This window comes from Melospiza georgiana, chromosome 2 (genome assembly GCF_028018845.1).
Source record: "Melospiza georgiana isolate bMelGeo1 chromosome 2, bMelGeo1.pri, whole genome shotgun sequence".
Classification (NCBI taxonomy): Eukaryota; Metazoa; Chordata; class Aves; order Passeriformes; family Passerellidae; genus Melospiza; species Melospiza georgiana.
Window position 1 is genome coordinate 79,220,370 of NC_080431.1, and position 22,330 is coordinate 79,242,699.

The following is a 22,330-nucleotide window of genomic DNA, read 5'->3' on the forward strand; positions in this document are numbered from 1 at the left end:
AGAATCCCTGAATGGTTAGTTTTGGAAAGGACTACTGAAGTTCATGTAGTCTAACCCCCTGCTCAAGCAGGGTCCCTTAGAATCCATTACTCAGGATTAGTTTCCAAGTGATTTTAAAATATTTCCAGGGAAGGAGGTTCTAGAACCTCTTTGGCCAATCTGTTCCAGTGCTTGGTCCCTCACATAGTAAAGTTCTTCCTCATGAAATCATAGAATATCCTGAAGTGGAAGGGACCCATAAGGATCATTGAGTCCAACTCTTGGCCCAGCATAACATAGCCCCAAGAGTCATACCATTTGCCTGAGAGTGTTGTTCAAACACTTCTTGAACTCTGTCAGGCTTGGTGCTGTGACCACTTCCTTGGAGAGGCTGTTCCAGTGCTCAGCCACCCCTCTGAGTGAAAAACCTTTTCCTGCTATCCAACCTAAACCTCCCCCAACTCAGCTGCATGCTGTTTCCTCAACTCCTGCTGCTGGCTACAAGGATGCAAAGGTCATTACTTTTCCTGTGCATCAGTTTCTGCCCTTTGCATCTTGTCCTATTGGTTGGCACCCTGAGAAGAGTCTGGACTCATTCTCTCGGCACTCCCCCTTAAGGTGCTTGCAGACATTGAAAAGGTCCCCTTGCAGTCTTCTCTTCTTGAGGCTTTCCTCCTGAGAGAGATGCTCCTGTCCCCCAGTCATCCTCATTCCCCTCTGCTAGATCTGCTCCAGGAGCTCCATGTCTCTCTTGGACTGGACACAGCACTCCAGATTCTCCTCACCAGGGCTGAGTGGAAGGGCAAGATCACCTCCTTCAACCTATTGACAATGTTCTTCCTAAGGCACCTTGGATACTATTGACCTTCTTGGCCTCAAGGGCACACATCTGGCTCATATACAGCTTGTTGTCCACCAGCATCCCCAGGTCCTTCTCTGAAGAGCTGCTTTTCAGCAGGTCAGCCCTGTACTTTCTAATCTTCCTAAAGCAGGGACTTAGTCTTCATTATGTGCATAGAATACCATGTATAAACTTACCTTCTAAGTCAATGAAGTTATCTATAATCAAATATGTATGTGTTAAATTAATTTCTTAATTAATATTAAATTTAAAACAAATCCTGTTAGAAATTATCTCTGAGAAGGTTCTTCAAATTAGCACTGTGGTAAAAACCTGTCTTGGGTATTACTGGGTAAATATTATCACCTCGGGTAATATCCTTGTTCCCATTTTGGACAGTTTCAACTCTTACTAGAAGTCTAAGACAGTACTAAAAGGCTGTAAACCCCTAATTATGCACATAGAAAGGTCCCCAGAACAGCCCCTGCAAAACCCAAACCTGAAACTATTGACATCTGGCAAGGGTTAACTGGTGCTGGGAATAAGAAGCTCTTATGAGAATAGAGCCATACTATGCTGTTCTTTAGAGAACCTTGGGAATACAGTGGCCCCCTAACACTAGGGACTACTTCCTTAATCCTGTCAAGTACTGCAAGTGTGAATTGCCCACTGTGTCTTTTAGAGGCATGCTCAGCATGGAGCTTTTTTTGAATGCTCCTTTTTGTTTCAAGTGACAGAACAATCCCTGAGGAGTGCTTTAATGCTTCTGCCTTAAGATCAGAATCAAGACAGAAGTGACCTGCTTTCTCTTTTCTCCAGCGCTGTGTTACTCATCAGGGACAGTCTTTTGTGTAAATACTGTATTTCTGTTTCTTTCTCATGCTCTGTCCTCAGCTCATGATCTTCTTTTCCTGTCTGTGGGAAGGGAATTAAATCTTTAAAACAACGGTCTGTTTCAGCTCTCAACCGTCATTTTGTCATTATATCTTAATGCAAAGCTTTGAAAATCAGTGGCTTGGGTTCAGTCCTGGGTCCACGAGAAACTTTCTTATTAAAGCCTTGAGAAAATGAGGCTCAGACTGTGTGGTAGTTACCTGGATTGGTAGTTACTGTGGTAGTTACTTGGATTGCTGAGGAAAGCCTTGTAGCTGATTGCACCTGACCTGCGAGGTCTTTGCATACCTGTTTCACTGATGCTGACCTAGCCGATGCTGTGTGTGCCGAACTCACTGGTGCTTTCAGAACCTTGTTGGTAGGTAACAGCTTTAATGGCCTTGCAAGCCTGCATTTGCTTTTTGATCACTGTGATTTGAAGGCACTCAGCACTCCAGTAGACACTCTCAGTTCTTTCTCTCATGGAGAAATACATTATTTTTTTTTTTTTTATATGAAGAAAAGCAGAAGCTAATTTTCCAGGATGGAATGTGCCTGAGGTGTGGTGACCACCTGAGAACTGTGCCATTAACAGTATCAGTCAGGATGTAATCCTGCAACACTGAAGTGAATGGGCACTTCAAGTACGAAGGGAAGGTGGCCACTATTGAAGAGAGACCAACACTTCACTGTCAACAGTTGAAAGATGAGGCAGGGAAATCGATGTACAGCAGTTCTTAAATACTTCTCAAATTGGTTAATGAGCTATTCTGATCAAGTGGGGTTTTTTTTGCTGCTTCTTGACCAGTGCTTTCTGTCAGGCAAAAATGAAACATTCTCATTAAAGACCCTTGGGAATTTTTTTTTTCCTTTTTTATTCTTTTTTTCTCTTTTTTTCTTTATTTTTATTTATATATTTTTTTGTTTTGTTTTAAATAAGGTATGAGACTTTCCCCCCCTTCTTTATTATTCTTTTAATATTAAAGTTATTAAATATTTATGTTGTGGGCTAGAGAAGTGGATGGTTTGAAATGCTTTCAAAGTATAATTTAGGCAAACAAAGTAAAAGTCTTTCCTCTTTCAGTAATAGATATCTCAGTGATTAGTGGCAAAGAAGAATATGAAAACATAGTTTGAGTGGATTTTTATATAAATGGAGGATCTGAGAGAAACTATGGTAGATTTCCTTACTTAAAATTCCTAGAATCACAGAAAGGGACTAGAAAGGGACTTTTAGATGTTTTTTTCCCAGTCCATTACTGAAAGAGTAGCTGAACTCATTCCCTGAAAATGACAGCAATATTTCACAGATAAGCTCGATTTTGTAAGGTAAGTTGTTCATCCTCAATCCAAAAGTATGAAAGAAGCTTTAAAACAACAGTGGTGAACTAAATTGCAAACAGTATCTTTTACTGCTGAATTACAATTTAATTTCACTCTACATAGGTACCATTTGATAAAATCCCCAGATCATATTCTTAAAACCATAAGAAAATGGAGGCACTGTACAGTTTCTGTGGAGGAAAAATCAATAGAAACAGGTTTCTAAAAAGCGAGAAGTTGACAAATACTGGCAAAATACATCTTCAAGTATGCTTTATTTGCAGGTGATTAAAAATATTTTTAGGCAAAAAACTAGTCAATCTTATCCAGTACAAGATAGAACATGATTTAGTGCCTAATGCCAGAGGGACTGGAAAATGTGTCGATAGGACTGGTGATGCAGTTGATGAATTACACGATTAAATGGCCCACATTCATATAGTAAAAAGACCTGATACATACGTATGAGGAATTATAAGCACTTAATATTTTAACAATAAGCAGGAGATTTGGTACGAAAAACAAGGGACTCAAGGGGATGGGAAAGCTACAGACATCTTAGTAATATCAGAAGCCATTGACATTTTTTTTTAAAGACATTAACTTGCTCCTGCAAATTACTGCACTCTTGAGAATAGTATTTGCAATTTAAAACTTATCTAAAACATCACCAAAAGGTAACACGAATTCCTATTTTTTAAAAATTATTTTGTATTAAGAATTTTGCAAAGAACTGAAATATGGCATGGGCAAGAAGCATGAATTATCCACCATTTCAGAGACTTTGCATTCATCACATTTAAATACTAGGTGTCTGATTTCTGAAAGTCTCATGCAAAATCCAGCTATAAAAACTCACCACAGAATATTTTCAAGGATAAAAAGCTAATGTTTGTTAAAGCTCTGACAGACATCCAGTTGTGAAGGTGAATTTCAAAACTAATGGTCCACATTTTCAGAGGACATTCAAAAATATAGTTGTTGAACTTCCTGTAAATGCCCAGCTCTTATCTACACTTTGCATGGAATATTTACCAAAGCTATAACATCGGACAGTTAATGGAATATATCACTGCCTAGAGTAGCGCCAGAGGTAACATCAGTATCTTTCCATAACTGCGTAATGAGAATTAATTAATCACAAAACAAATTCCTATTATGAAATGACTTTTTTTTTTCCTCATGTACAATATATATATATTCATTTATATTGAATATAAGTCCAGTAATACTATCACAGTAATGTGCTGTAGTAGTCTTTCATAGTGAGAAAACTGCCCTAATCATCTTTAACATGCAAAGCTTGGAAGAACCAGAAATTCACAGTAAGTAATACAATTTGTATATGCATCTTCTGCCATCCTAAAGTTAACCAGAACACTCAAGACTGTTGCTTATTTTTTTTCTATGTTTAACAAAAGCTACAGTTCTGTATACTGTACATTCACAGTGGGATCCCAGCCCCCTGTACTATCTGCAAGAAAGATCAGGTTACCACCCTCCATCAGAGTAAACATTCTAGTATTTAATATAATAATCTTGTGATCAGTTGTTCCTAGCTTGAAGCTCAGCAGTTCAAGACTTGATAAAATTCTCCTTTTCATCTCTCTGCGAGGTTTCTTGCTAACGCATTTTGTAGTCATTAGATACTGACATTTCACATAGCTGTCCTTTAAAATCCAAGTCTACTGTGAAATCCAGGTCACGCTGTAAAAAGATTTAAATGCAACATGTAAGTAAGACCATAAGTTTACTGTATTAATTCAGTTATCATTGCTTGGGTTGAAAAGACCAGCAGATTCAAAAGATTCCTGTGGTGGTTTCTAACTTCTGGTTTTAAATGGTGCTAACACTGAGAAAGCAGGCTGTAAGATGTTTAATAGCATTCATCATACAATCTGTGCTTAGGTCCTATTTCTATACTCTTCCTGAAGTGGATTTAATGTCCTGGTTACTTCCTGGTTTAGGAAGCTTCTGAAATGCTGTTATCATATGTATCCTATCAAAATTTTTATCTCCCATTGAGATGCTCTTAATTTAGGCCGAAGGGCTTCCCCACTAGGGGGTTGTTGCAGAATAGATCTAGTAAACTTCCCATTGTACAGTCATTTTTTATCTTATAATGACACGTTTATAGGGAAGAGGCACTACACAGCCCTACAGAAAGAAGCTGTGTCTATGCAAGCTTTTGAAAAACTTCATGTTTCAGAAGAACAAAGCAGTATCAAATCCTTTTGAACCGAGGTGGTCTCTCTGTCTTATGACAACTATCAAGAACACATTTATTTTAGCACACAAATCTGCATTCAGGTGCTTACTGTTGTGTGAACAAATTTGAGATATTTTATTCATTTTTCCCCTCACTGAAAATTGATACATTCAAACCAAAAGAAAATATTCCAGTCCCCTTAGGACAACATAAGGGTGGGGAAACAGATTATTTTCCTCTTTCAGCAAGTAGCCTCAGGGGTGAATGTGTTTGTTTTAATGCCAAGTTTATTTTGTGTTTATTTCTCCCTCTGTATCAACACTAGCATATCTAGTCTGTGTTTGGTATAAAAATGGAAAGGAATAAAAAAAGGGAAGACAATGAAATGTTAAGATTTGTTGCAGTTAACAAATGCAATTTTTCAACAGTTACAACTGCATAGATGGATTACGGGTTATTTTAACTGCTGTTTACTGTAATAGAGAGTGAAGAGATACTGCTGAATATTTTTGGCAGACAATGGTCTAGTGTTTCTCCCAGAAGCCATAATTCTCATGTTTTGTTCTACCCAGCCATAGGTTGTCTAGCAGACCGTGTCTCACAGTCTCCTTACCAGTTAAAAGAAGCACTAGAGGGACTCAACCCATAGCAGAGAAACTGAGGAAGTTTTCAGCAGTCATGGTAGTGTCATATCCATCATACTTTAGCTTTTGTCTTAAATAAAGCATCCCTATTTTCTATGGAAAGGCACAATTTTTAAACAACATTTTCACTCAGTTACTGAGTTCAAATACATTCAATCAGTGAGTTCATACAAGCATTCCTCGAAAATGTGTTACTTAATTTCCTGTTGGACTGTCCTTGGGCACTGAGTGGCAAATCACTCAGTGCTCATAGATGTGGAACTGAAGTGCTTACTCTTGATCACCCTGTGTTGGCAGAAGGGATCTTTCCACTGATTTCAGTGACACTGTGAAAAACCCCTTGCCTGCTTTTGTCACAAAATGTGAGTAAAGCTGATTGCAGAGGACAGCTGACTCAGTGATGCACCTGAATCCTTTCTCTCTTCCCATGCTAGCCTGCTTACAGGCTGACTTCTGTAACATTAGCACTGCTTTACCACTGCTGTCATCAGCTTTGGTGAGGCTCTGACTGGAGCTCTTCCTAATAAACATGAATGCCTTTAGCACACTCATTGTTTTACCCCTATGCATTTTCTTTATTGCGGATCATAGCTTGTGGTCAGTAGAGGTGGAATTAGGATCAGGGATGCTGACTTACCACATTTTTTGCATTTGGTTTCATGGATATAGTCCCATAGATTTCTTCTCCTCGTCTCACAGTTAAATAGTCCTCCAAGTAGAAGACAGTTTGCTTCCAGTGAGTATAAGGAGCATCGGGTGCTAAAAATACATATATATGGGTATCGCTTATTGAAATTTCTTAAATGCCTTGCAAATCAAATTATGACTTGGAAACAATTGGGAAAAATCCTTTCTTTTCATAGAGTACTTTATGTACTATATTAGGAAATATGCTTTGGAACACAATTCTGTTGGCTGTCTGGGAGTTGTCTTCCAATTTTTACTGGAATGTGTCAGATGTGAATCACACCCAGCAAGAAAGATTCCACAAAAAGGGTTACAGGGCAGGATAGGCACATTTTTATGCTTTTCTTTCAACCCACACATGTTAAAATTGGGAAAATCTTTACCACTAAGTGCTTTGAATTTCAGAAATCAAAATTAGTTCAAAAAGCAATGATAAAAAAGCATGAAGGAAAGGTCCATCAAAAATTATTAATCGCAGTGTTGCAGATGAAACATTTGACTAGTGATCCCAAACCAGCAAATTTTTTAGTTTCCAGGATAGAGCGGATGAAAGGGCATTTGCACCTTGATCTCTTTTGGGACTATTAAAAGGCATTTTGGGCAATTTGCTAGAGATGGAAACTGGTCTAAATTAATTTCTAGTCTTGCTTAGCAGAATCACTTTGAGGACCCTTTGCTATTTCAGGTTTTTAATTTACTTCTTTGGTTCTATTTCTGATTTAAGTTTCAATCTTTGAGCAGTGCCTAATGATCTTGTACTGGTCACTTTTTGTTCCTACCATTCTTGCAGTGAAGAGCATCTAGGAACCTAAGAATAGCTGTAGGAGCTCAAAGACTTCCTAATTTGGCAAAAAAAGCCTCTGATAAATTTATTTTTCTTCTATTTGTATCCCTTAGTCACATAAGGTCACTGTATGGTATCATTATTAACACTTTAATAAAATAATGATTTTATTTCCTTTCAGCATCAATGTTTCAAAAAAAATTACTTGGCTTTGAAAATTGTTTCTGACTGGGAAAATACTGATGCTTTTTTTAAAAACTAGTACAACAGGAATTTTTAACTCTTTTCTAAAATTCTAGAATCAGAAGATCTATATAAACCAACTTTTTTCAGAAACTGTGCTGGAAAATTGGTATTGTCGAAAGGAAAAGGATTTTACCAGATAAATTCTGTCTATTTGTCCAGACACTTTTAATGACTGTTAATCCCAATTGTTAAATGAGATATCTTCTTGTAGGAGTTCTGATCCAGACTGTTTACCATTTGGACATGGCTGTGTAAAATTTCTAACTGAAAACATGTCAGACTGAAACGAAATTGAATTTATATTCTAAGTCATAACTGCTGCCTTGTACACACCCACGTAGTTGGTGTGTAGGGCCATGTTCCCTAGAAAAGCCTGACATAACTGGAAACTTGTGCCCTAACAACAGGGGGTGTGTGTAATGCAGGCCCAGGTCTCCAAGTCCACCCCAAATTAAACACTTATTCATAATTTATAAAGATATAAAGAAGCATGTTTTGACATGTCCTACAAGCTGGTGAATTTTACTGAATTCAGTGCAGCTTTGCCAGTAGACACCAGCTGAGAATCTTTACCGGTCTTCTACACAGTAGTGACCTTCAGCAGCAGATGGCCAAACAACCTTTTCATGGAGTAATTCTTCTGCACCTACCACACCATGATAAACTGAACAGAGGCAGAGAAACACTTCACCCTCCTGTCTAGACAAAGGCTGTCTACAGGATGAGGTTTTTGCATTTATTGCAAGACTCTCTGGTTTATTCAGTCTGGTAAATAATGCCTTAAGGGAATGGACTTATTCCTTTAAATATCTGCTCACCAAGGCAAGTTAGAGTTTCACATCTAGGTTGTTAGAGACAACTCACATAATCAATATGTGTGTTTTTATAGCTTGGAGAAAATGGTAGTTTTGGTCTAGGCTCTGGGGCAAGCTTTGTTAGGTTTTGGATTTGCGGAAAACTCGGATGCAGAGCTGCTATTTCTCTCTGAGTTGATAATTCTCTGTCTAATCTGAGAAACTTGACACAGGATTTAGATAGAACTGGCAAGGGACATAAATTCACAGGTCATAATTCCTGCTGAGCTCTAAGCTTGATAGCCATTGTGAAATTCTGCCTCTGTTTCCACAGAATTCCTAAGAGCTGTTGTCCTTTCCCCATCCTGCTCACCACCCCCAAAATTACAATAGTTTTTATCACTGAAATTCAAATGTGGTGGTACATTAAACCTTCCTGTACCATCTAACCAGCAGCACTGATAGACTGATAGCAACAGAAATGAAATTAAAAGAAATACAGATTACCTGTAGAAAATCCCATCTTCTTGTGGCACTTTGTAAATTCGATATTAAAATAGGTGACCAAGGCATGAATGTAATCATTGCGTTGAATTTGGAGGCAGAATGCAGACGTAAATTCCAATTCCTCAGTCTTCACTGTATAAATATCTACTTCCTGTTTGGAGGTGAAAGAAATGATATTTACATGCAGATGCCTGTGACTCTCAGGTTAAGTGTTAAAATGAGGTACTTTAGTATCTCATTTAATGATCAGACACAAAGATGACTGGCAGCTTTTTAAAACTGTAAGCAATCAGGGGGGTATTCTAATATACCGAATAACGAGCAAATGAGGCAGTTATCTCACTAAGCTGAGAGAGGACTCTCACTGAAGAGCGTGTGTTCTTGGGAATGGCAGGGAGGGCCTGTAGGAGCTGGGAAAAATCAGGCTAGAAAGGTGCTCTGATAAATACAGGTAGATGTTGAAATGGATATATAGGTCCAGTTCAAGATCTTTTATCATCAGGGACTGTCAGCATGAGGAAAGATGCCAGAGTTGAGTTTTTAATAAAAATAACCTTATTTGTTTTTGCATCTCTGGAAAGGAAAGCGATTTGACATGTCAAGCAGTCAAAACATCTGAGGCACAAGAGGGGCCTTCTTTTTGATGGTGATGTTTTCTAGTTCTGTTTCAGGTAACTGATTTCAAACAGTGAGTACAGGGATCTTGCTCTTGAACAAAACAAACAAATTATGTCAATCATACTATGGCTTGATGGCAGTAGTTGGACGGGACAATGTAGTCTTCAGGATTGCTTATTTCCATCAATATTTAAATCCCACTGTTCAAGGCTTAAACTGTGTTTTTCAGATGGATCTGATTTTTCTAGCTAGGTACTACTTTTATCTATGTTGTTTCCGAAAGTTGTAGTGATGATAGGGAGGATGGTAAGTCTGAAGTATTATTCTAATGCTGTGGGAAATGTGTGTGCTTTCTGGTTACTTCATTGTTCAGTCTTGTTGCTCTGGTGCCCTTATTGCTCATGCATACAGGGAAACAGAATTTTGTAGGCAGATATCCAAATTTTCTCTACCAGCTGAAGTCAGGAATTGTGTTTCTGACCTCACCAGCATTTCTTAAGACTTGCACTGCAAGAATGGAGAGCAGAGTCCAGACTGCCCATTAGAGGGCTCTTTTAGCCTCTTTTAGGGCTCGTGCGGAAATTGCCCTCTGTAATCTAAGGTAGGACTGCAAAAAGAGACATAGAAAGATGCAGCCATATTTCAGTTACTGAGGTCTTTGCATGGACCACATATGTTTTTCTGAGACTTGGAAGAGGAAGACTTATGGGGAGATGATTTAAGCAAGCCATAGCTCTGGCCTGTCTGGTTAACATTATTGTTCAAGAACAACTTAACCATAATAAAAATTACTCTACTGCATTGCAACGACACCCTGAGGCATTAGTGTTTATCCTGTGTGACCTATGCATATAACTGGTCATTTAAAGCTGTGACAACCTTAAAATGTTTTTGGCTTTTTTCCCTCAAAAGAGGGTAAGAAAAAAGCATGGTAGGAATGAGAACTTCTGAGGTCTCTTGGCAGAGTTCCACAGCAGCCTGCAAAATTTGCTTTGCCAAGCTAAACTGGACTGGTGGGTGATAGCTGCAGACTTCTGTAAGTTTTAGTGTCTTTTTAGTGTTCTCACTGTGGGGAAATTAGGACTTAAGTCTAGTGATGAGGCACTTAAAAGGGAGCTAGCTCACTCTCTCTGAGATGTGTTTGCTGTGCAGGGTAAAGTGGAATCAAAAGCACTAGGAAATATTTTCATTAGAGAAGTCAGTAGAAATTTCTCAAAAATATTAAACAGATATCCTAAGTAAACTGTTGGTCATTTTTTCAGTCCTTTTATTTTAGGACAGAAACATAGCTTTTATACAACGCAAGGTAAGAGACATTTTTTATTAATTAATATAATTCTGAGAATGGCCAAGTCTGGTTTTGGTGATCTTGAATTGTACTCTGGCAACCATATATTCTTATATAAAATGGCAACACTCGTTACAGCTAACTGCACAGGAGACAAATGACAGAAACTGGAGTTAAGGTTGCTTCTAGAGTGCCATGGCACCTCTTTCCTGTTCTCCTTCCCAGACAGTCAGGTTATTCAGCTAGGACTTTGTGAGCATGGAAATAAGCTAAATGTGCAAATCTCAGTGGATGTCCAGGTTTGATGGAGTTCTTTCATTTGTTTGTTTGTTTGTTTGTTTGTTTTTTGGATAGAGAAGAAACCACAACGGTTTTACTAAGTATGAAACAAACTTTTCCATATTTTTGGGCAGTGTTACTGAAAGCAGTAGGCCCCCAGCAGGACACCTGTACACTTATTCCTGAGTTCACTTACTGATTTGGGTGGTTTGAAGATGCTTTGTTCTCACTACTCTCCCTGGCTGATTTGCTGAGGATGTTAAACACAGGATTCATATTTGGCAGGACAATTCCTGTGTCCCTCAGATGCATTTAAGAGATCATGCACAAGAGAATGGCTCTCACAGCAGAGAGGATGCTGCATTCCCTGCATGCATCACCCCTAGCGCGCCTGTGGTCCAGTGCCTAAAATTCCTTAAAGCATTCAGGACTTGAGTTACATCCAGTTTCTGAGGAGTAAAAAAGAGGAAATTTTACTCAAGTCTCCAGCATGTCTGGTACGTGCCATGGCTACACAGCATGCACAGTTGATGTCTTATTTTGCTGATTTTGTAGAACTGTTCAGAGCATCTAAATTAAAATTGAATAATTGAAATAACTGCAGAAGCACAAGGCTCTGACTGGTCTCTGAGGTATGTATCTAGTGACTGGTCCATCCAATGACTAATGTAGAGAGAACCCAGACTCATCTGGTAGGCACCCTAAATTAGCTGGCTTTGGGTTGAATACAACCCTAAAAATCCCTCTGTGAATCTAATATGAACAAGCTGTGCTATCCAAAAGTGCTGTAATAAAACATTTGAATAATTAAACATTATGGCTTTGTTTATTCTCAAATGTTTTCTTAGGCTAATATTATTCTCTGAATTCACAAATATTTTCAGGAGAAAAGAAACGCATTTTATATAAATAAATCATGTGCAAAAATAAATTAAATTAAAAAATATATAACTACAGAATCTGTTTTTCCTGCTTTCATATTGCTATCTTGAACACAAATCTCCCTCCTTCATGCTTTTCATTGGCAATTTTCTCTTTGCTTAGTGATCAGTTTGTGAGATTAGCAACTGATTCTGGAACGGAGGGTGGTTTGTGCTTGTGCACTTATTACCTGCTTTGCTCTCATGGTGCCTCTACATGGTACAGCACCATTCAGTTTATGGACAAAAGATGTCAAAACTAAATATAAAACCAGAATAGAAACACTTGGAAAATTGTTGTCTGTCATCGTAAACGAAATTACTTTCAAAGACCTTCTAAATAAAGCGTTGGATTTGCACTTCAATTAAGGGCGTGCAGCTTTTTATTCCAGAGCAGCCAACCCATTTTGCTCCCTGATCTCTTTCTCTCTGGACATATTTCATAGAGTCTAAATAGCTGTTTCTTTTGTGTGTGCTGCAATTTTAAATCGCCCTGGTTGAGGCTGTTTTCAGGCACAGCCATCTTGTGTTCCCCTCAGTGCAGATGGACTGTGCATGCATTCGTACTCATGCAGAGTTTCTGCTTCTGTTCCTTTGCTTTCAGTAAAGGTTTTGCAGACTGGAGGCACAGCTTTCCCTTTGCATATGGGAATAGTTAATGCTGTGTTTTTCACTGGCAAAAAGTGAAAGGGAAAAGATAGAACTGATTCTTTGGGATAAACGAGCTCTTGGATTCATGGACCTGGTACAGTGCTATTGATGCAGACAGCCTTGTTCAGGACAGTTGTCCCACATGAGGATTCCTTCACCTGAAGGGAATTTTAGAGCTTTCAAGTGTTCCTGCAGGCAGTTCCTTCATTGTTAACATGATCTTGTGAACAGGGTTTAGTGACCTTTCTGTCTCACATGTAGAGCAGGGTACCAGTTAAAACTCCGGGTGCAGATGTTGGGGCTGAGAGAGAATTCTATATAAGGCTAAGAATTAGGAAGTTAGAGAAATAAATTGAGTTCCAATTCCGATCACATGTTCTGCACTTAATTATTTCATCATCAATTCAGACTGATGCTTAAGACTTTCTTACTGCAAACAGAATCATTTACCCCTTCTCCTCAGCAGTGCTCAATCAGCAATTTCCAACCTCTATTTACTAAAAGGCAGGGCAATTAAAATTCATATCTAAATATACCATGTCTCTCTTCATCCAGTATTTGCACAAGTAAAATTTGTAAGACACAAGGACCATCTTGCCTTTGGGAATTCCATAAGAAATCAAGATATCAGTGTTCATGCTCAGGTCATGTGACAATACTGAGCATGTGAAACATGCAAGACTTGGCTAATCTAAAACTGCACAATTTTCCTTCCTAATGTGCCAGCATTCTGCAATGATGCCTTCTGCAGCTGCTTCAAAGCAAGCAAAACATAAGCAGCAGGTCCCAAAAGAGCCCTGCAGTTAGGTGTAAAGAGTCACAGTGAGGTCTATTCAGAATTACCAAACCTTTATTAAGCAGGCGTTGGTCACCACTTGCTTTGGATCTACTATGTCCACCAAGGGCTCCTTCATGGCAACATCCCTAATACAGGTCATGTCAAAGCCGTACACATTCTCCCACCCTGTCAGGGCAAATGGATTTGTCAAGGTTAGCAGCAGTAATAGAAAATATTTTTTGCTTCTCAAAGCATTTTTCTTTTGAAAGAATTTCTACCATCCCCTAATTTTCAGATGTCTCCTTCAGCTCTTTGCTCCCTGCCCCAGCTGGGGTACCTATGCCATCATTGCTATTTTACAGGTAATGCAGTTCTGGCAAAATAAGCCCTCAATGTATATCTTTGAACTCCTGGCCCTTATTTTTTGGTGTCTCCAAAACTGTTTTATATGAGATTTGTCAATGATTTTTGTGGCTTTAGATGCTTGTGATTGTTGACCAAAATCATCTGATGCCAGGCTGAGTGTTGGGTTTTTTTGTTGTTGTTGTTGTTGGTTTTTATTTTTTTTTCTCATAGATTCCCACTCAATTGGCAGTTTACATGCTCTTTTGATTATTTTAGTAGTTTTAGTTTCAGCAAGAAAATTACTGGCAGGAGTAGAATTGCAGGTGTTTCAATAGTTGGGACTCCAAGTTTATGATAGAAAAGCAAAAGGTTCACTTTGAAAAGATTTAAAAGCCATGCCAATCCTCTATATTTGAATTGTTCTTCTGGGTGTTCCAATAGATGCTTCTTATCATGTTGAGGATTTTTTGCAGAAAATGAAAACATTGAGAAATGAAGAAGTACACTGTCTTTGCTTTTAAATTTGTTTAACAAAGTGAAAACAAGAACTGTCAAACAAGTGAAATCTTTGTCTTCTGAAGCATGTAAGTCAAGGTCCATTCAGTGCTTCATCTCAACATCTAAACTGAATACCATTTTTTATAAATTACTTGAACAAAAAACAAAAAGTAAACAGATAAACACATTTGTGAGCATGTTTGAAGTGTCTCATTTTTTTCAGAGCATAGCATTTGAGCTACTGGGGTTTCCAGAGGAGTATGACAGAAAATGTCATGTGATATAAAAATCTGCATATTCCTAAATTGGAAAAACATGGACACGAATGATTATTTGATATCTCTTTATTATTTCTTTATTGGGTTGTGAATTTTTCAGCATTTAAAGGGAGCTGTAACTTTTCCTTCAGGCATCATGAGTATGTGAGAACTTCAGATTACATTTAAAAAAGTCATACATTTTTATGTGATTACTCAGAAAAAATTAATTAGGAAACCCTGAAGAAACAATTTATTAATTCTTTATTTATTATTGGGGCCTCTATAATTTACTGCACCTCAGCCCACATGAAATACCTTTGAAATATGTGGCCCAATCTGTCTTAGGGAGAGAGCTGTCACAGGAGGTAAGAAATAAAATTATATGTTTTACATTTTGCAGTAAATCAGAGTAATTGACTGTAGTAGTGCTCTCTGGCATTAATCTTCAGTTAGAAAAATCAGAAGTTAGATTTTTTTAGAAACCTCATATTGCATTATTTCTTTGTCAATATAATGGTTCTTGAACGCTCTTTAAAATGCTCAAGTCTGCATCTCATATGAAGGCAAGTCTCTATCCTCCTTAAGAGAGAAAAAGATGAAAAACTGAAATGTAAGGAGACACCATCAAGGATTTAGAAATGGAAAGGAGAGAAGATGGTGGTGCAGATAGTGGGACAGAAATAACTGCAGACACAGAGGTATATAAGGTAAGGGGGGGAAGGGAAATCAGAAGTGAAATCAGAAAGTAAGGTGTCTTCAAGGAAAACAACATTTTAGAAGAGGAAAAAATGACTGTACATTTTTTCACATGGCTCAAAATGAAACAATTTGAAAACAGATGTATTGTCTGTGAGAAAAGAAAAATATTAAAGTCTAGAAATGAAGGCATTCAAAAGCAAAATGAAAGATTCTAGGCCAAAATGGCTCTGATTCCTTTACAGAATGAATGCCTCATACATCCATTTGAGTCTGTATATTTTGTAAGGAGTTTAACTGTCAAGGTCATCACATAGCTGAGGAGAAAAATCTAGGCTGTGCTTGAGAGGGAGATATAATCCTTCCTGGCACCTACAGAGACTTCTTGTCACCGCCCCACTGCACTGGGCTCGCTTTTGACCCAAAATAGCAATTTTGACCAACTGGCAGTTCTGTGTATTAGCACTGAATTTGATTATAGAAACACCAAGCCTCTTTTCTGGGAGGAGGTGAGAGTCAAGGAATGAGGAGTTAGGCATTTTTATTTAAAGGTTGTCTGAACCCACTAATTTAACCCAAATTTTCACATGTATTCTTTGGTTAATAAATCTGCTTAGGAATTTTGTGGTTATTTTTTTCCCATAATGGAAAATACCTTTAAGTGAAACTGCTCAGCTTTGAAAAATAAATAAAATCAAGAAATGTTGAAAAGAAGAATGAAATAATGTAAAACTTGTTCATTTGATCACAGCAGGAGTCTGGACTAGGTCACTTGTAGATATCACTAACAGCACCAGTTATTCAATGATACTTCAAGGAAACTCTCCCAACATTTTAAAAGAAAAGGAAATGTCAATTTTATGCATCTATGAAGTATAAAAAACCCCAAAATGAGAACCCTTTCTTAACATATAAGTGAAATTTAAATTTCTGATCCTTATTTTTAATTTAAAAATTCTCACATTAAATATTTTTTAAAAACTTATATGTGTTGTGGTTTTTTTTTTCTTTTTGACAAGCAATCATGGAGATATAATTTTTTTCTAGGTTTATTTCTTCACATGTACAAATTATTTGCATCGTACTACTTTTATATTTTTGTTATGTTAAAAACAAAAATAAGGGCCTGAATGGCAAAAGAATATTACTGGGCTTTGTGGCTGTTATGATGGATTATATATTTATCAAAACAACAACTAAACTAAATCTCCTTTAATCCACATTTTAAATATAGCTAGAGGTATTAATATAGCTCTAGGCGAAGTCTTCATCAGTTTATACATGCATCTCTCCTTAGTGCTCTTTAAATTACTGCAAATTTCCTGAACTTATCAGCAGACCAACATTTTCTCAGAGTCCACATTCATATTGGAATTCTGGCCTGCAGAGATCACAGTAGGCTACTGGAAATGAAAGATTTCAGGGAAATAACCACAGAAAAGTGTTACTGGCAGGTGCTTACTCACAGTGAATTTTGAAGTCCTTGTACTGTCTGTCTTCAATTGCTACCACGTACAAAGCAGCTCGGTCTGGAAACATTAGCCCTCCAGGTTTCTGTTGATGAATTGTGGGGAAATGGATCTCGTAATCTATTCACCTGACAAAGACATCACATTTTGAACTGCACATACAAAAACCAGACAAGCACCCCTTGCATGCCTTTATTGTTTTCCTTCAGATTTGCACACCAGCTTTAGCCTTGCAGCCTGCGGCAATGTCATTAGACAGTGTCTAGGCAAACTTGGCCAGCCAGCACTTGATCAAAAGCAAAGCTCTTTCACTGAGGTTCCCTTTGTCATCTCCTCGTTAAAGCCTGGGAAATGGCACTTGGAGATGTGACTGTGTCTCGTTATGGCCACAGGAGGGAAGGGAAAGCTTGTAGTCAGAAAGTAAATGGTGACTGCTCCAGCGAGGAGCACGGCATGCAGAGCACCTACCAGCCACTTGTCTCGTGCGAAGATGACTGTGTTTAACATTGACTCATAGAACAGACAGTAACCCATCCACTCGCTGATGATGATGTCTACTTGATCCACAGGTAATTCAACTTCTTCCACTTTACCTTTAAATATTGTGATTACTGAAAAGAGAATCCAAAGAAATATGTTTCACATAATAAAACACCTAAGATCCTTACTGGTGAATGTCAGGCTGACCTTTTCAATATGATTCTCTTCTTGAATGCCTGTCCATAAGGCATGACTCCATGTGACTCAATGCACTTCACACTTTAAAAACTATTCCAAGTACGTTTAATAAATAGCAATTTTAGTAGCAGTATAAAAGGAAAAAAAAAAATAAACAACGCAAAAATCAAAGGCCAAAAAAAAACCCCCACCATGTCTAAAAACAACAGAAAAATAGGTCTTACCTGGTTACCTGTATGATCTCATTTTAAAATGCCCTTTAAAATTTGGCAGATTTCGAGATCATTGACCAAGTATAGCAAAGAATCCACTTAGAAGCATTTAAACATCCCTGCAGATTTACACACTAATGCTTGAATGCTGGGCCATATTTAGTTCAGTTGTAACAAATAATTTTGTTTTAGGACCACTACACAAGTCATCACTCATTCCTGCTTAAAAAAAAAAGAAATCCTATTTACAAATGTATTTTCAGCTTGTGCTAGATAATTTTCAGAGTATGTTTCTCTCATGCTTTTATTGCTTGTTGCAGTGGATAAAGTCTCATGGTTCTGGATTCTTCCTTGAAAAGGTAACAGATGAACTTGAAATTTAGGAATTAGGTGAATATTTTACTTTTCATTACTAATTTATAAGATTACTTCACTACTCTTAATTAATGGCAATTTTTAATGACCGGTTTTTATTGATGAAATAGTCAACATTCAGTTTCAGAAAAATTAAGGTAATTTAATTTAATATAACTTAGCTAGAACTAGGTTAGCTGGCTGAGTCTGGAAGTGTGGGTTGAATGATTTTTGGAACTCAGTCCAGGGAAAAGGAGGTTTTGTTTTTCCCAAATACATGCAGTACTAGTATTACTCTAACCAGATGTGGCCACTCGATTTGCATAGCAAATTTTTAATCCAGACTGGCCCCCTAAGAAATTGGGAACACTCTGACTCAGACTGGTACCACAAAGTATCAGCTGTAAGAGGAACCTGACTGGAAAAGAGCAGAGTTCTCTTTGCCACTCTTTAATCTCATTTCTTTCACAGTTAGTGATTCAACAGTTCATCTCTTGTTTTACTGAAGAGTCCTCATGTCTATAAGCTCCAGCCATGAGTTCTCTTTAGTTCTCTTTTCTCTCAAGAACTTCCACTGCCCCAATTCTTTTGGAGTGAATTTTAGCGCTGTTGGCAGCTGCCAGAGTGACACTGGTGGCTTTGAAGCCCCCTGCTTATACCCAGAACAGTCACAGTGTAAGCAGCAGCAGCAGCAGCACTGGTTCCTCCCACCTCCCTTCACCTCATAAGGCATCACATGGGGACAGATTGTGCTGTCCCCAGATGTATTGCCTGTATCTGTTCTAGAAGCAGTGGGTTTTCCCTTGGTTCAGCCCCTTTTGCTGACTCTGCATTGCTCAAAACATTTGGGGGGTGGGGAAAGGAAAATTTCCATGAGCAACAAGATCCTTTGGCTCAGTACCTGGCTGCATTAAAATAGAAGTGAATGTGGGTCAGTGTGGAGTGTGAAAGTGTAAATGTTGGTTCAGGTGTGCAGTTTGCAGACCAAACTGCAGTCAGGCAGACTGCTGAACCTGCCAAGTCTCCTCCCAAAGGGAGAGGGCTCTGCTCCTGCCTCCACAGTTTCCCAGTGCCTCTCTCCTTGTAGAAACAGGAGGGAAAAGCAGAAATAAAAACCTTCTGCACCTTCTGGAGAACACTGGAACCTTCTAATGTATTCTGACAGTGGTTCCTTCACATACAACTCCTCTGCTGGAAATCCAAACACAAATTGATCCACAGTGTGCTATTTCTGTCTCTAGCCAATGAAAGCTGTTCTGGGAACGCACAGCCTCTGCATCCAAGGTTTAGGACAACCACAGAGGTCACACCTCACTGCTTTAGTGCCTTATCCCTACTGTGGAAAGAGTATTTTCTGCTCCTTTGCTTCCTTCTTTTCCTGAACCAAGAGTTGCATAGGCTGGCTGGCCCCTTGTACCCCACACCACTGCTGTTTCACACCATAACACCTGAATGCCCAATAAATGTACAATAAATATTCCTCCCAGAGAGCTCAGGGTAGTTACAAACTGCCAGTGATGGCAAGAAAAATCAGAGCAGATGTGAACCAGCACAGAAACTCATTCCTGCACATGTGCAGGCAGAGCATCAGCGCAGACACAGCTGAAAGTGGGGGCACTGGCTACAGCCCAGCCATGACCTGCTCTGCAGCAAAGGCAAGCTCTTCGCAAAAAAGCACTTTAAACAGGAGCTGTCTCACGGCCTCCGTTAAAAAAAGACTGACTTTTTAGGTTGTTACAAAGATATCTTGAGTGCTGTGATTTGGAGGAGGATTGAAGGCATGAAATAGAACTTGTTGGGGATTATTTTTTGCTAAGGGTTTTCAGCAGCTTGGGGTTACATCTAAGTTTTGGTTAGTTTTTTGTTGTTGTTTTTTTCTAATTTAGATTTTCCACATACTTGGAAATTTCATCAGCTTTCATTTCAATCAAAAAAATTTTATATGATATTTTTATTTTATGATTTGAACATTTTCATTTGTGTGAGTGTGCATTTTGATAAGGTTTTGAAAAAAGTATTTTCTTAAAGTGGGGAGTCAGAAAACTTAGCAAAAATTTTTGCTTTAAACCTTATCTCAATTTGAATGTCAGCATAGGTGTTTGTATTTCTATTCTGTTTAAAAGAGAAGGTGAAATTCTAATGGCAGAATTAATTTGATAAGTTCAGTTCTAATTTAGGGTCTTCCTTCTCCTATGCTAAACCGAACTTCCCATTGATCATTTCTATTTCCTTTTTTCGTCTCTGATACATACAGAATTGACAGTAATTCCTGTGAGGAATTATTGTAGTGCCTAGAAAGAGGTGTTTAGTTTTGCATTTACATAAGTATATTCTGCAAAACTACCATTTACATGTAAAACACACAACATAAATTAATCAGCAAAAGCAAAACAGTTATCTTCTCTTTTTCCTGAAAAAAAATTATATAAGTCTTACTGTTGTCCAAGTGGTTGGCCTTGATAATTTTTTCTGAGTAGTCAGATATACTTGAGCATTCAATCTAGGAAAAAAAAAAAAAAAAGCAAGATAAAGAGCAATTTATCTGTTAGAGAGCTCAGCTGTGTGAATGAAAACTATCTACTGAAGGCAGCAAAGACTCTACAAAGCATTTAACCATTGATAAAGAGTAAATCAAACCTGCGGGGAGGATCATAATTAATGATGTTTTAATATTTAAATTGCAGTCTGTGTCTGAGTTAAAGTGGCTCCTGTGGAAAAGATTGCTTTAAAAATTATTGAAATGTGAAAAAAGGTGTTTTACCTACAAAATGTATATTATTAATTATATTTAATTTATTCCTGGTACTACAGAGTATTGCCTCCTCCCCCACAACAATCTGCTGAATGGAATGAATTAGGATGATGCTACATTTCCATATATATTTTAAAACAAAATGCATTCAAACTTTGTCAATAATATTAAAATTCAAATACGCCAATACTGGTCTATGCCAAGAAGCAATTGTTTTCAATGTAAAAAATCGATATTCTTTAGAAAAGCTGCTATTCCAAAAGAATGCAATAATTTAACATACAAGAAAGAAGTGAAATTTTCTGTTTAAAATAATATCCAGATCTGCATGGCTTTTTCTCTAAGCAGTTCTGTGCTTTTTCTAGGAAAATAATTACAGAGTGCCTCCGAGTTTTAGATTTGCCGTTAAACTTGGTAAACTTGCCCTTAAACTGTGTACTAGCATAAAAGCATTTTTGCAATGACCTCTAATATCTTTTAGAGAAAAACTACATTCCAAGAATCTCTCTGGGTTTTGTGCCCCTTGCAAATCATGAAGGCCAAAGTTGCTTGTAGTCACTGAATCAGTTCCTAATTTGCCTCTTCCAAATTCGGCATTAAACGGACGATACTACTTTGCATAATCCTTGTCTCCCTAATTCCCCTGTGGGAATGTCAAATAGAACTATATTATCTCTAATGAAGTGGTTTATATAGCCAGTGAATCCCATTTAATCTCTAAAAGCTAAATTGTGCTTGACCTCTGAGACAACACTCACAGATGGCAGGACAGCAGATGCAAGGACACACAGATCTTTTATTCTTTTTATATTGTGCACGAAACAGATAATAGCAGTCATAATATCAATCCCAGTCCCCATGGGAGCACATTGATTCTGCTTAGCTTGCCTGCAGATGTAAACCATTCCTAAAATGTGTCTCAATGGCCTGAGCATAAACCAAAACTGGCTTGTGGAAAGGAGCACCTGAGTGCCAGGCCAGAGAGTTCAAGGAAGAAATCCTTTGGGGTGAGTGACATCTTTTGGCTCCATCCAGGTTCTTCCCTTACTGTAAACTGTATGGACTGTGTGCCCTGTCTATATTACTGCCATTATACTCATTTTCCCTGTCTTTATACACATCTGTCTGTTATTTTCAATTCCATTGCCCATTTTGGATGGTTTTTAAATAAAGCAGGCGTAGGTAGGTGTTCGGAGGTTGCTTTCCAAACTTTCTAAAGAACAAGTGCAAAGAAATAAAAAGTTCTCTCTCATGAATGACAACAAGTTCCCAAAAATCAGTTTCAGATGCAAAGAAGCAAAAGAATAAAACCCCTCAACATTTAAATGTTTCATGAAGGAATACATATTTCAGAAAAAAACTTGCTTTAGGGTGGCTAAAGCTATTCATCTGTATTTTGAATTGGACTCTATACGGTGGTTGAATTTTATTTTAAAAAGCAACCCATTTCAGAAAAAAGAAAACTGAATTCTGCAGGTGAAGAAATAGAGGAAAAATTGGTGTTGTCAGATTTTTTTTCTCAGTTTTCTTTCAAGTCAGCGATCTGCTCAAATCTGCCCTATTTAGCAAAGCATTTGGATTTTATGAAAAGCACATGTTCCAATAAAGAAAGTCTGTACCTGGGTTTATAATCACAGAATCATAG

The 22,330-nt window shown here is 37.9% G+C and overlaps 1 protein-coding gene across 3 annotated transcripts in view; it reads right to left on the reverse strand.

Annotated features, from left to right (window-relative positions):
* Positions 1-3,272: 3,272 nt before the first annotated feature.
* Positions 3,273-22,330, reverse strand: part of PRMT8 (protein arginine methyltransferase 8) — a 59,565-nt gene continuing 40,507 nt past the window's right edge. For all 3 annotated transcript variants that reach the window (XM_058045849.1, XM_058045848.1, XM_058045847.1), the window contains exons 5-11: positions 20,370-20,433; positions 17,158-17,300; positions 16,687-16,774; positions 13,492-13,607; positions 8,888-9,038; positions 6,507-6,628; positions 3,273-4,723 (exon numbers count right to left, since the gene is read on the reverse strand). In XM_058045849.1, the coding sequence (XP_057901832.1) occupies positions 4,640-4,723; positions 6,507-6,628; positions 8,888-9,038; positions 13,492-13,607; positions 16,687-16,774; positions 17,158-17,300; positions 20,370-20,433 (768 nt within the window). In that variant the 3' untranslated portion in view covers positions 3,273-4,639. The remainder of the gene's footprint in view (positions 4,724-6,506; positions 6,629-8,887; positions 9,039-13,491; positions 13,608-16,686; positions 16,775-17,157; positions 17,301-20,369; positions 20,434-22,330) is intronic.